At 43.6% G+C, this 13,763-nt stretch overlaps 2 protein-coding genes across 2 annotated transcripts; both read left to right on the plus strand.

The window, feature by feature from the left end:
* Positions 1-464: 464 nt before the first annotated feature.
* LOC139817860 (uncharacterized) lies at positions 465-1,112 on the plus strand. The gene has a single exon (XM_071786143.1). The coding sequence runs from the start codon at positions 465-467 to the stop codon at positions 1,110-1,112; it is 648 nt and encodes a 215-aa protein (XP_071642244.1).
* Positions 1,113-11,974: 10,862 nt separating this feature from the next.
* On the plus strand, positions 11,975-13,534 carry LOC139817655 (uncharacterized). The gene has a single exon (XM_071785899.1). The coding sequence runs from the start codon at positions 13,064-13,066 to the stop codon at positions 13,532-13,534; it is 471 nt and encodes a 156-aa protein (XP_071642000.1). The 5' UTR covers positions 11,975-13,063.
* The last annotated feature ends 229 nt before the right edge of the window (positions 13,535-13,763 follow it).

The raw sequence follows: 13,763 nt of genomic DNA on the forward strand, positions 1-13,763 counted from the left end.
GAATTGCATGCTGGAGCCGCGACAATGGCACGAATCGGACGTACCGATAAATATCATCAGCGTAAACATTATTCGCATAGAGTGTAACGTGACCGCGGGCGCGTACAGCAACGACAAGTACGTGCACACAATACACGAGTTTTCACCGAGTGTGCCACCGGGATATAAGATATCGGAAACGCCGGCACAGATCATTTACTTTCCGATCATCGTACGGAGCATTACTGACCTAACGATTCGCGTTGTGGATCAGGACGGTCGATTGATTGATTTTCACGGAGAAGGGATCACCGTTAGACTGCATGTGCGAAGATAACTGTGGTAACGTGAGATGCTCGTACCGAACAAAGTGGAGAAGGTGCAACAGACTAGAAACAAAATTAGAGAGACAATCCGGTCGCCAAAGAAGAAACTCACTGCGTCGAACGTTGAATTTTTTAAATTATTGGGTTTCGTCATACGAAATGGCTAATATCTTAAACATTGGAGGTGAACCGATCTTTGACAATAGTGTCGTCAAGATTGAAACTCATCCGTACGCCAACACAATGTTTGGACACAACGATGAGATAAGAATACCCATACAGCAGCAAGATTTATACACGTTGCCGTGCGAAAACTTTCTCTACGTCGAAATAAGATTGATAATAAAGAGAAGAAATGACGAGTCTGAGACAACGCTTGTAAATAATTGCGCAGCGTTTATGTTCAATGAGATTCGATACGAGCTCAACGGTGTGGAGATTGATCGCAACAGAAACTTTGGCATAACCAGTATCCTCAAGAACTACGTATCGCTATCGTATGGTGATTCTCAGATCATGCGGAATGCTGGATGGGACGTTACATCGAGCATACCGGAAGGATACTTTAACTTTTGCGTACCGCTCAAGATGTTGCTGGGCTTTTGCGAGGATTACAAACGCGTTGTTGTTAACGCTCGTCACGAATTAATTTTGATACGTGCGCGTAGCGACAACAATTGCATTGTGGGAAATCCGGCGACGGAGCCAGAAATCGAATTGTTTAAAGTACAGTGGCGAATGCCTGATGTTACGTTAAACGAGGTCAATAAACTGTCCTTGTTACGGGTTTTGGGAAGCGGGCGATAGCTTAGTGTCAGTTTTCGTTCGTGCGATCTGTATGAGTACAGTACTGTCAAGAGCGCCACCGTGGATGTGCAAATAGAATTTAACTGTAAACAAATGTACCTGCAAATACTACCGCCTATTGTCTCATCTTGCATGATCGCGTAATCGAATACTGCCCGCTGTCTAATGTAGTGCGCAAACTCATGTAAATCGCAATGTCGGCAAATATTCCGATATAAGAGAGATAGATGTACCACGATAAGGTATAGATCGCTCCTTTGTTGCATCTTGATCGTGCCAACGTTTGTCGATCTGCAAGGATTCATCGTTGGGATGAGATTTGTCGTAAAGGAGGTAGCAGTACTGAGAAACGGGACTGTTCTGGCGCATTAAATCTTTATTTACCTCATGCCGTGGAATCTTCTCACAAAATCCGACAAGTCATGTGCTTCCTGGTTGATTGCAAATCACCATATCCATGACGGAAAGGTGCCGTACAGCATGGTAAAACGCCTAATTACGTCAGCTGTGCTTGGTACAGAAGAGAATGACGAGACGCTGACTCTCGTGTACGTCAAGGGATGCCAGAAACAAGAATGGCTGGTGGATCTGCTTGAAAATTATGCGAGAGAAAACTTGATCATCGAGACTTTGGATGCGGATTACGAAAATATCAAATCTTTAAATAATCTAGATGTTACTAATGGCGAATTCGATTGGATGCACTAGTGCGCACTAGTGCGCACTAGTGCGCATTGAGTGCGCCCTCTGTCAGTATTTAGTGTTCGGTTGGCTTGCCCTCCACTGGTTCAAAATCTACATGTGTTCGGTTGACAGTGCACTGAAAACATGTGCTAATAAAAACGTGTTCAATTGAGCTGCACTACCCTAGTCCAGTTCTACTTGTACGTTCGGTTGAGGTGCACTGCACTAGTGTGGAAGGCACTGAACTGCACTGACAAATTTATCAGTGCGGTTCAGGGCGAATATAAAAATATATTTTTTTCGTTAAAAAAAAAAGTAAAATAGAGAATGGGTATAAAGGATATGTACGAAGGATAAATACGGATAAATACAATTAAAGGATAAATACAAAGAATAGATACGGATAAATACAATTAAAGGTTAAATACAATTAAAGGTTAAATACAATTAAAAGTTAAATACAATTAAAGGTAAATACAATTAAAGAATATAAATACAAAGGATAAAACAAGGCTACACACAAAGGATAATTACAAAGGATAAATATAAAGAAAAAAAATGGCAGCTGAACTATTGCTCATAGATGAACTGTTAAACAGTTCACGCAGTTCTAGTGACGAGGAAATGATGGCATTAATAATGCAACATGAAATGCAACAGCAAATTCCAAAAGTTCGGAATATGATAGATATTATCAATGAATATTCTGATAAAGAGGTATGTTTCTTCATACGTAATTTCAATTTACATTTTAAACATTTGTAATATAAGCTGTTTCGGGATGGATTCAGAGAATCGGGAGTGGAGGAAAAGCAAAGAGCCAGTAGTGATTGTAGACTTTTAAAGTTTTTACCAAGCTTTAATTTGACAACGTTGCGTCGAGTCGGGCGGTTGTTTTTACAAAATTCGATTCAGAAGCGCGTCGCGGAGGCGCAAAAACGTAGCAACTCGACCGGGCTTGGAGAAGCTCTCGATCACCGCTCAGAGCACGCGGCAATGAACTCGATTGGTTACGATTGGGCGTGAGGAAAAGAACGTGAGTCTAATCGCTGTGAGCTTCGAATTCGTACTGACTCGAGGACAGGGCCAACCGGCTCCTGCGGTATTTGCGAGTACTGCCAAATCATCTCCCCGCGGCGTGCTCCTTGCGTGATCGTCACGTAAGCCTCACGCGGTTCATAACAGGCCGGGAACTCTCCAAGTTTTCGATTTAAGCTTTTGTCTTCTCATTCCGGAACAATGTACATGTAAAATAACTTTTGCTTAAAGTTTCAGCGACACCAACAGAGTACATTTGATAAATTACATGATATGTATGAAAATTGCGAAATTTTCAATACATTACAAAAACATGGTGGGCGCAGTACTATAAACAGTAATATTCAGTTATTATCTTTTTTATGGTATATATTTCTTTTATATATGGGGCAAAATTTGTCAACCGGACCACCGGCCTGCCCATAATTGTTTTCATCGCAGAAAAACTACCTTGCGTCTAGAGGTAGCTATGAGTAAGAGCTATCGAGAGCCGTGTGCAACTTTGCGGAATTCAATGTGGCGGTACCAAAATGGCGACCAAAACATCTGAAATCCATTAACGGCTTCAATAAAACTATTAGAAAACGAAGAAAATCGTGATTAAAACAGCTCTAAAATGACCTGTGTTAGAGTTAATAGTAGGTTGACCACGAATCAGTAGCTAAGTGATCGAAATTTGGGATGGTAATCCAATATGGTGGCCAGAAACTGCATTTACGCACCGCAAACTACTGACAATTAACCGGATTTACTTGAAAATGGTTGTGCGGGTGGTTTATGGACTGTTATGACAAATCCGATCCCAAAGAAGCAAAATCCAAAATGGCGATAATCGAAATCCAGGATGGTGATCCAATATGACGGCCGATCCACTCTGTATTGTAAATCATTGGAAATTCAGCAGATTCACTCAAAATTCGAATTATGAAACTGGATTCATAAAAATGGATTTGACACCTAGGAAAAAACCCTTTTCGCAACACCTCCACGGAAAATTCGACTTTCCATGCCTGTAGAGAGGGGCAAAAGTGGTCAATTTTACGCCAGGGCGGCCATAGCGAGCGGAAAGTAACCACTTTCCTCCCTAGGGAAGAAAGTAGCAACTTACCTCCTTGTTTAGCGGGTGGAAAGTGAGCACTTTCCGCCCGCTATGGCCGCCCTGGCGTAAAATTGATCACTCTCGCCCCTCTCTAGGCATGGAGGTCGAACTTTCCGTAAAAATGTTGTGAAAAATATCGTGTGCACCTCGGGTCGAAAGCTTTTTCAGACTCGTGTGATTTACTGCCCTCGTCTTCGGCTCAAGCGGCAAACTTCACACTCGTCTGAAAAACGCTATTTGAGTGGATCGGCCGTCATATTGGATCACCATCCTGGATTTCGATTATCGCCATTTTGGATTTTGCTTCTTTGGGATCGGATTCGTCATATACAGTCCATGAACCACCCGCACAACCATTTTCAAGTGGATCCGGTCAATTGTCAGTAGTTTGCGGTGCGTAAATGCAGTTTCTGGCCACCATATATATATATATATATATATATATATATATAGGACGTTTCACGTCAACCGGATCACTTGTCTGCCCAAAATTTGAAACGACCTACAAAGACGTTCGATAGCTCAAAAAATTAGTCTTTATTAGTACTTTCGAAAGTCATGTGTCCCGTTTTGAAATCCAAGATTGCTGATCCAATATGGCGGCTGAAAGCCTAAAAATTGGAGAAAAATCTACATAATTTAACGTAATCATGTTTTTAAATATTGATTTGGTTTTGAAATGGTTTGGTAAGAAGTTTTCAGTGTCTGTGATGTTGAATCTGGGAGCTAGTTGAAGTTTGGAACGTTCCTGGATTTTTCAAAAATGATTTGTTCCATTTCTTCTTCGGCACAGAGCAACTACTAAATGCCACACACAAAATACATAAAAAACCGATACACCCTGCGGAAGATACCCTTATACTCAAAAAACCTATCCCCGGACCACTTTAAATATTCTGGCTACGCTGAAAACGATTTGTCCCATTGCACTTGTGCGGAGAAAACTGGGCTCCGTCTTTCGGAAAGAGACGTTAAGCCGTTGGTCCAAAGGGTTAAAGTGAGAGGAGAAGGATAGTATTGGTAGTAGGTTGCAAACTCTACGGGGATATGCAATAAATTATGAATTTTACGGCAAATCACACGAGTCTGAAAAAGCATTCGCCCCAATATTTTTCACAATATCTTTACGGAAAGTTCGACCTCCATGCCTAGAGAGAGGCGAGAGTGGCCATTTCACGCCAGGACGGCATAGCGAGACGAAAGTAACCACTTTCCTCCCTAGGAAATTTAGCGTCTCGCTAATGCTGTCCTGACGTGAAATTGGCCACTTTCGCCCCTCTCTACAGGCATGGAAAGTCGAACTTTCCGTGGAGGTGTTGTAAAAACTCCTTACCAAACCATTTCAAAACCGAATCAATATTTAAAAACATGATTACGTTAAATTATGTAGATTTTTCTCCAATTTTTAGGCTTTCAGCCGCCATATTGGATCAGCCATCTTGGATTTCAAAACGGGACACATGACTTTCGAAAGTACTAGTAAAGACTAATTTTTTGAGCTATCGAACGTCTTTGTAGGTCGCTTCAAATTTTGGGCAGACAAGTGATCCGGTTGACGTGAAACGTCCCGTATATATATATATATATATATATATATATATACTTATATATATTTATATATATATATGGGACGTTCCACGTCAACCGGATCAGTGCTGCGGCCAAAATCTAAAGCGACGAAAAAAAACGTATAAGGTCTCAATTTAAAGCTTGAACAAAGAGCTACAAAAAGCCATATGCGCCTTAGCAAAAATCAAGATGGCGACGTCAATATGGTGGCCATAAACTCAAAATTTTTGATCAATCAACCGGCTCAGTGCTGCCGCCAAAATGTTCAGCGACAAATAAATTCGTATAAGGGCTTATTTTGAAGCTCGAACTGAAAACTTTTAAAAGCCGTATGCACATTTGCAAAAATCATCTGTCGCCAAATTCTTAATCTAACGCGAGTAATCAGGACTGAACGCAACAAGGACTTGTCGAAACATTCGGCATGACACACGAAATACTAGAACTAGCGCGAAGATACTATAGCGGACGCAAAAATACGAAGTTACCGCGAGTAATATCTAAACGCAATTATTCTAACGCGAAAAGTAACCAAACGCGAATAATATTTTAACTCGAATAATATCCTAACGCAAGCACTATCTGAACGCAATCATTCTGACGCAAATAGCATTCTCTCATAATCCAACCACGCGAATAACATTTTTCAACCAACGCGAATAACACTCTCACGCAATTAATATCGCGCGTGAAATCTAAGCCCCGACCGGGCGAATTACGACACACCGCGAAACACGCGGTTGCGAACACGAAGATCGCGAGAAACGGCGTATTCACGATATCGAAAGTCGTCATTAACGCGCCCATCACGATCTCCAGGAGCTTGCGAATTTTGGTCGCGCTCCCACGACCACGAGACCATTCCGGTGCCCCTCGCTTTTGCTGTCGATCGCTGAATCAACGCTTTATCGGCGAATAACGCTAATTACCGCGATTATTACCGAGCAAAAGCGCGCCCCGGAGAGCGGTGTCGTGGCTTTACAAGTACGCGAAATTACCCGAGGCAACCTCACCGTAGGTCAGCTTCCTCTCCCGAGAATCCTCGCCGTCGTCCCAAGGATCGAAAGGGGTAGCTGCCAGGAGTTCGACAAAGCTCCGAAGTATGAAATACTTAAGTGTGAAGCACAAAATACCGCGACTTAAATCTTTGCGTGCGTCGGCTGTCGAGGACGATCCAAGAGTGCTCCCGAAATTTCGCTCGATGGCGGAATCGATAGCGCGCCCCACCCCGGGCGTACGCAGCCCCGCGGCGCTATAGCGCGGACCAATTAGGGGTGAACTCGCAGGCTCGCGGTGTATCCTTGCGCAGGGCCGACAATCACGACTCCCGCAGGGCGTTTAATGGGCCCTTCGCTCGCGCGGCGATTTTCCGGGATCCTTCCCGGCAGCGGACGGGACGTTATTGTCTGTGCGTTCCTCCTTTTCGGTCCGGGGGTGATGGCCATCCACCCCGGAATTTGGTCAATAGTGTGAGGAGGGCAGGTGAGCTTATCCTGCCCCGGTGTCCCGGGGCCCTGCTACTACGGGTCCGTCTGCCGCTGTGTCACGCGCCGCGCGCGTGTCTTCCTGCACTCCTTTGCTCTCGGCGGCCCGCGAGTTGTCGCTTCGATCCGCTTTCCGTCGTCCGATTTCTCGCCTCTGTCCTTTCCGTCGACTCCGCTTTCCGCGATCCTCTGCATCCTCTCAGGAGATTCCGGGTCTCGGCGCCACGCAATGATACAAAAAGAAAATAAAAGGATCAGAATAACGCAATGCGATTATAATATGCCCCTGGAGATCTCGCATCGACTCATTGAACCGTCCTCGAGCGTGAAAAGGTCGCGAAACCCGCGCCTTATGACGGCGGCGAGGCGCTGCAACGATGCAGCGAAACTGCAACGTCACAGCACAAATAAAACTTTTTTTATAGAACACAAAATAAAATTTATTATTTTACTTAATAGATATTATATAAACTTAAAATACTTAAATTTATATTTAAAAAAAAAATACTTTTTAATACATACATTGCTTCTTTTATATTATTAATGCACTTTAATAAAATAAATATATTTTTTTGTTTCAAAATTAGCATAAAGTACTTTGTACTATCAGATGTAAAAAAAACTAAAAAATTTCTTTACATAAAACATTTTACATCATATAAAAAAACTTAAGTATGTATGTATGTATATCGTTTATTGTTTCTCCTCGCAGGGCTTATAAGGCGTTTTTTGAGAGGAACGATCCCAAACCTCTTACAAGACCATACCTCCTTCCTAACCCGACCTGACCATTGCGGCCCTTTACACTCTTTTCCTCCCTCCCTTCCTCGCCCTCTAACAATTTTACCCCCGATTTTTACCCTTCCTCTCCACCTACTTAATCTATATCCACTCTTTATCCGCTCTTTCCTCGCGCGACAGGCTCTCTGCATCCTAGCTGAACTCCTTCCTGCTCAGTCGCCTCTCAAACTTCCTTCTTCGCTTCCTGTCTAGCTCCGCTCCGCCTCCTGCCAACTCCTTACTCTGCTCCAATTCTGCACCTAAAATAACCTTTCCATTGACGTTTTTAAAGGGACGTACCCAACCCTTTACAACACTTCTCATCCATAACCCGACCTGACCATTACGGCCTTTTACACTCTTTTTCCCTCCCTCCCTTCCTCGCCCTCTACCCCTTTTCCTTTTCTTCTTAGCTGCCCCCTCCCCCGCTTCTTCCCATCCTATCTCATCTTCCATTCCTCCCTTTTCTCGTTCGACAGGCTCTCTGACCCCTAGCTGGATCCCTTCCTGTTCGGTCGCTTCTCAAACTTCCTTCTTCGCTTCCTGTCCAGCTCCTCGCCGCCCTCTGCCAACTCCTTATTCTGCTCCAACTCTGCACCCAAAATATTTATCCAATCTTCTCCTTACCACCCATTGTCCTAACCCCCTCCCTATTCCCTTCTCTTACCCCCTCTCCATTATCTCTTTTAGTTACATTTTCGCCTTCCCCCGCCACATCCCTTTAAAAAACTCTTTCTTCCCGTTCATATTCTCCCCTCTGTCACCTCATATTTAACCCGAACAACCAGCTTTTTCCACCGGACACCCGGCGCCGTCTCGGTCCTCCGCCACTCTTCCCGCCAAAGCTCCCGTCTCTTATTACTTAATTTCCCCTCCCTCTTCCTCTCTACTTCTCCCCTACCCTTCCCTACCCTCTGTGCGAGTGAGTGCATGTGCGTAACCCCCTCCTCTATCCTCCCTCTCCCCTGCTCTCCTCCTCTTACAAACAAACTTTCCCTAGCCCCTGTCTTTTCACCTCCTCCCTCTCCACCACTCTACGCCTCCTCCACCCTCCTTATGCTCTTGAGTGCGTGTGTGCGTGTAACCCCTGCCTCTCTCTACCCTCTCGTCTATTGCTCTCCTCTTCCTCCTCTCGCCTTCGTACGCCTTGTCTCACCCTCGCTGTACTGCCACCATTTGCCTTCAATCGACCCATTTCTTCGATCGATCGATCTCCATCGCTCGCTTCACAAACATTTTCGCGAACATTTTTGCGGTGCGTTGTGTATCCGCCTTAACTTTTGCTCAAGCTGTTTCTTGCGCCATCTCCTCCTTCGTCGGTACCTGCGCTCTCCTCTCTGCCGATCCGCTCCGTACGCCAGCCCCGTACTCACATCTCGCCGCTCTGCAGTGGTGCCAACCTGCAGCTCCCTTTTGGAGCAGCTGACACTCCGCGCCGACTCAGACTTTATCCGGATCTCTCCTACCGTGCTTCCTTCCCAGGCCAACCAACACTCCACACGTCACCACTCTGTTCCACCACCTTGCTCCGTGTCCTCGCTCCCCCTCCACCACCTCACCCTCCCACCTGTCTTTTCATCTTCTTACTCGTCATCCTAACCTCAATGCACACTCTTATTTTCTTCCATCACCACTCTCCAATCCCTCTGTCCGCGGCTCCTCCTCTACTTCCTCAGCTTCGTCCGCGCCTCCTCTACCTGATCCGCCACACTGCTTTATTTCCTCTTCCTTTGCCTCCTCTCAAGGCCTTTTTCTCTTTCCTCTAACTCTCCGGGCCAACCATCCACTCCCCCGCCATCTTTGATTCCCCTAAAAAAATTTAAGTAATACATAACGTATTTAGTCTTTAGTAATACATCACATATAAAGAAACAGTCTTTAGTATTCCATCATAGTCTTTAGTATTTTACAGTCTTTAGTCTTTACATAACAGTCTTTAGCATTATATGTTTTCTTATATTAATAAGGAAACAGTCTTTAGTTATCATATAATGAACAAAATAGTAAGATAATATTGTAACTACTTATAACTTTTTCAGATTACATAAAGTATGATGTGTAAAAAAGTATGCTGTTTCTAATCACTACTTGAATCTTGATTTAAATCAATTGTATTATTGTCTGTTGTTGAATCTCGATGTAAATCAATTGTATCATTGTCTGTTGTTGAATCTCTACTAGAATCAATTGTATCATTTGAAAATATTTTCATAAAGCTACTAGTCCAGTCATTTGGTAGTTTTACCTGGAAAGTTTTCCGGGAGTTTTGAAAATTGGTAATTTTATATATTTCGATGTGCTCTTTCCGAATTTCAACTTTGCCACCTCGTATCTTTGCCGCTCGCGCCGCCATATTGGAAAAATGGCGCCTAAAAGCAGTTTTTTGACAATATCTCCTTTCCGACTCATTCCACGATAAAAACATTTATATACAAAATAAAACTAGAGAAAATTTCCTACAATTTATGTAATAACCTTTTTTTTCGTAAAATTAATAGTTTTGGCATACGAGCGCCGCAAAGTGTAGTTCAACACGCGTTTTGGCCTAAAAACTCATTTCCACACCACCTTGAGGTAGAGTAAGCGGCGCGTTTTTTTTACCGTGGTATCCCCAGTAGGCCTAGTCCACATGCAATTCACTATTCTAAAATTTAGCGCATTCTTTTTCGCTTCGCTGTTCTTGATGGACCAGGTGTTGCGAGTTCATCGTCATTAGTACTGATCGAAACGTCACAGACCGAAATTTCTTCCACATCATCCGCGATGGGATTATCAGTTTCATCGCAATCCTCTTTGTTCTCGAATTCATCATACGTTTGCTCGAAAATAGTCTCCGTTTCTTCCTCTTCATCGCTATCTTGTGATGGAACTTGCGAGTTAATTATCACAGGTACCACTACAATTCGTGCATATAACTGAGCACTTTAACCCAGCCTTTCTGCATTCACAGGCTTTTTTGACATCTTTTTTGACATCTTTTTTATTTATTTATTTAGTGCTCCGTTATATGCACGAATTGTAGTGGTACCTGTGATAACTCGCAAGTTCCATCACAAGATAGCGACGAAGAAGAAGAAACGGAGACTATTTTCGAGCAAACGTATGATAAAATCGAGAACGAAGAGGATTGCGATGAAAATGATAATCCCATCGCGGATGATGTGGAAGAAATTTCGGTCTGTGACGTTTTGATCAGTACTAATGACGATGAACTCGCAACACCTGGTCCATCAAGAACAGCGAAGCGAAGAAGAATGCGCTAAATTTTAGAATAGTGAATTGCATGTGGACTAGGCCTACTGGGGATACCACGGTAAAAAAAACGCGCCGCTTACTCTACCTCAAGGTGGTGTGGAAATGAGTTTTTAAGCCAAAACGCGTGTTGAACTACACTTTACGGCGCTCGGACGCCAAAACTATTAATTTTACGGAAAAAAGGTTATTACATAAATTGTAGGAAATTTTCTCTAGTTTTATTTTGTATATCAATGTTTTTATCGTGGAATGAGTCGGAAAGGAGATATTGTCAAAAAACTGCTTTTAGGCGTCATTTTTCCAATATGGCGGCACGAGCGGCAAAGATACGAGGTGGCAAAGTTGAAATTCGGAAAGAGCACATCGAAATATATAAAATTACCAATTTTCAAAACTCCCGGAAAACTTTCCAGGTAACCTCTTCTTTTACGACCAAATGACTGGACTATACGTAATATATCCAATTTCTCTGTATGTCTTCTTTCTCTCTTCTTCTCTTTATCTTTCTAAATGCGTAATAAAGTTTCACTTACAGACATTTTTTTCGGTGTTTTTTGTGACTTCGTGACTTTGCGATCCATTGCTATATTTTCTTGTTGCTTTTCAATTATTTTCCCAGGACCTTGCATTACCTCAGGCTCCAAGCTGTCATCTATTGCCTTTATCTTGTTTAATTCTTTTTTAAAATTTACTCTTGTTCGTTTCGCACCTGATTGCTGATTGCTTCTTACAGATTGCATTTTACGTTTCAAAATAGTCTTGTAATGATTCTCACATTGCGTACTGCTTCGTACAATGTTTAGTTCTGTTAAGATATCATTAGATATTTGTATCCACATTCATTTTTTACATGGCTTTAAAAAACAAAAAAATATTCAGTGGCAATTGTGATGCAGAAGCCTACATTTCTCAGAAAAATATTGCAAAATGCATCACTGTGCAAGATGCGCATTTATCACATTTAAAATCAGTGACTGTTATGTTGAGCGTTCCCAATATTGTCAGGATTCGCGCGCGGTCGCGACGGTCACAACGTAATGCTTGGCGTAGTCGCAAGCGGGCGCGACAAGTACCGATGAGGCGTGCAAATCGGAGCCGATGCTTCGACCTTCCCCCGAATCCGGTGCTCCGACCAGAAGCAATCCGGAGTCAGTAATAAACGGACGTATTCTTGAGTACTCTACGAATGAGTCATTTTTTCCTCTGCGAACCTCTGCCTCCATACACCACAGAGAACTGGCGACAAGGATGGGATCTCTCCCACAGCCGGCGAGAAGCTCGTACTAGCACGATAAAGGAGTCGCGCCGCGCAAAAGCACGGCCAGATCCGAAGCACGCGTGAGTACGATCGTGAAGCGCCAGGACGTGCACACGTGGCGTCATTACGGTTCACCGGGAGACATGTTACATCTTCACGAGCAATCCCGATACGGGAGAGATCGCTTGCTACGTTCGAGCCGGTACCCCGGGTACGGAATTACCTTTGCGTTACGGGTGATTTCGGATTACTCATGATACATTGTCCGTTACATTCTACGACGTTCGAGAAACCGAGCCGTTGTCGCTAGTCACGGAGGTCACCTTGGACCATGGCAGCCGTCGTATTACATGGCAATTTTAGTATCAAAGTTTTCGACCCGACCACGACGGAGTGGGCGAGGTGGCTCCAGCGTTTTCAAACGGCGGTAAAAATCTTTAAAGTACCCAAGGAGCAACAAGTCCTGTACTTATTACATTTTATTGGGACGTCGGCTTTTGATGTCATCTGCAATAAATTGGCACCGGCAGACCCGTACACGGCTACCTTCAATACATTAGTGACAAGTTTAGCGGAATTCTACGCGCCTGAGCCCCTAGAGATCACCGAAAACTTTCGTTTTCACCAACGTAAACAAAAAGATGGTGAAAGCGTTAAAGACTACGTGGCCGCGCTACATAAACTAAGCGCGCGCTGCAATTTTAGGGCGTACCTGAAAACGGCTTTGTGAAAACAGTTCGTTTTCGGTTTGGCGAGCAGCCGGGCGCAATCAAGACTACTGGAAATGAAGGACTTAAAGTTCGAAAAGGCGATCCAAGTGGCTACCTCGATGGAGTTATCGGAGAAGGACACCCTACAATTACAAAATGGATCAACGAGCGTCAAATACATTGACTCCAATGACAAGAAGACGGAGAAGAAAATGCAGCGGAAGCGGAAGCCTGCCACGAAGTTCCAAAAAGAAAAGGGCGAATCGGTTAATGGCAGTAGATCTAACACGAACACAAGTGCAAATTCTAATATTTCCTGTTTCAGATGTGGCGGTAGCCATTTAGCTACAAAATGTACACTCGATAGGAGCGTTAAATGTCATCATTACGGGACACCAGGCCACCTGCGTAAAGTGTGTATGGCGGCGAAACGCGCGCCCGCAAACCAAGTAGAGGAAATATTAGTCGTGAAACACCCGGAGTTCAGAGAAAAGTTTTTTGAGACGATTACAGTCGAGGGTAAACCTTTGCGATTCGAAGTATAGATAGCGGAGCTGCGGTAACCATCGTGAGTACACATACGTTACAGAGTTTGTCTTTATTCGAACGGTTACAACTGACTACGTTACAATTAATTACCTTTTGCAAAACGCCGATTAAGATTGTAGGCGTGGTACCCGTGATGGTTAGCTGGCGAGAAATTAAAATCAAGTTTTTGTACGTTTTGAATGTCGAGCGCGAACCATTGTTAGGCCGTGAGTGAATTCGGCAATT

The sequence above is a fragment of the Temnothorax longispinosus genome, chromosome 8, assembly GCF_030848805.1.
Source record: "Temnothorax longispinosus isolate EJ_2023e chromosome 8, Tlon_JGU_v1, whole genome shotgun sequence".
Taxonomy (NCBI): Eukaryota; Metazoa; Arthropoda; class Insecta; order Hymenoptera; family Formicidae; genus Temnothorax; species Temnothorax longispinosus.

Coding starts and splice junctions, on each gene's coding strand:
- LOC139817860 (XM_071786143.1), top strand. CDS start 465: ATGGCTAATATCTTAAACATTGGAGGTGAACCGATCTTTGACAATAGT.
- LOC139817655 (XM_071785899.1), top strand. CDS start 13,064: ATGAAGGACTTAAAGTTCGAAAAGGCGATCCAAGTGGCTACCTCGATG.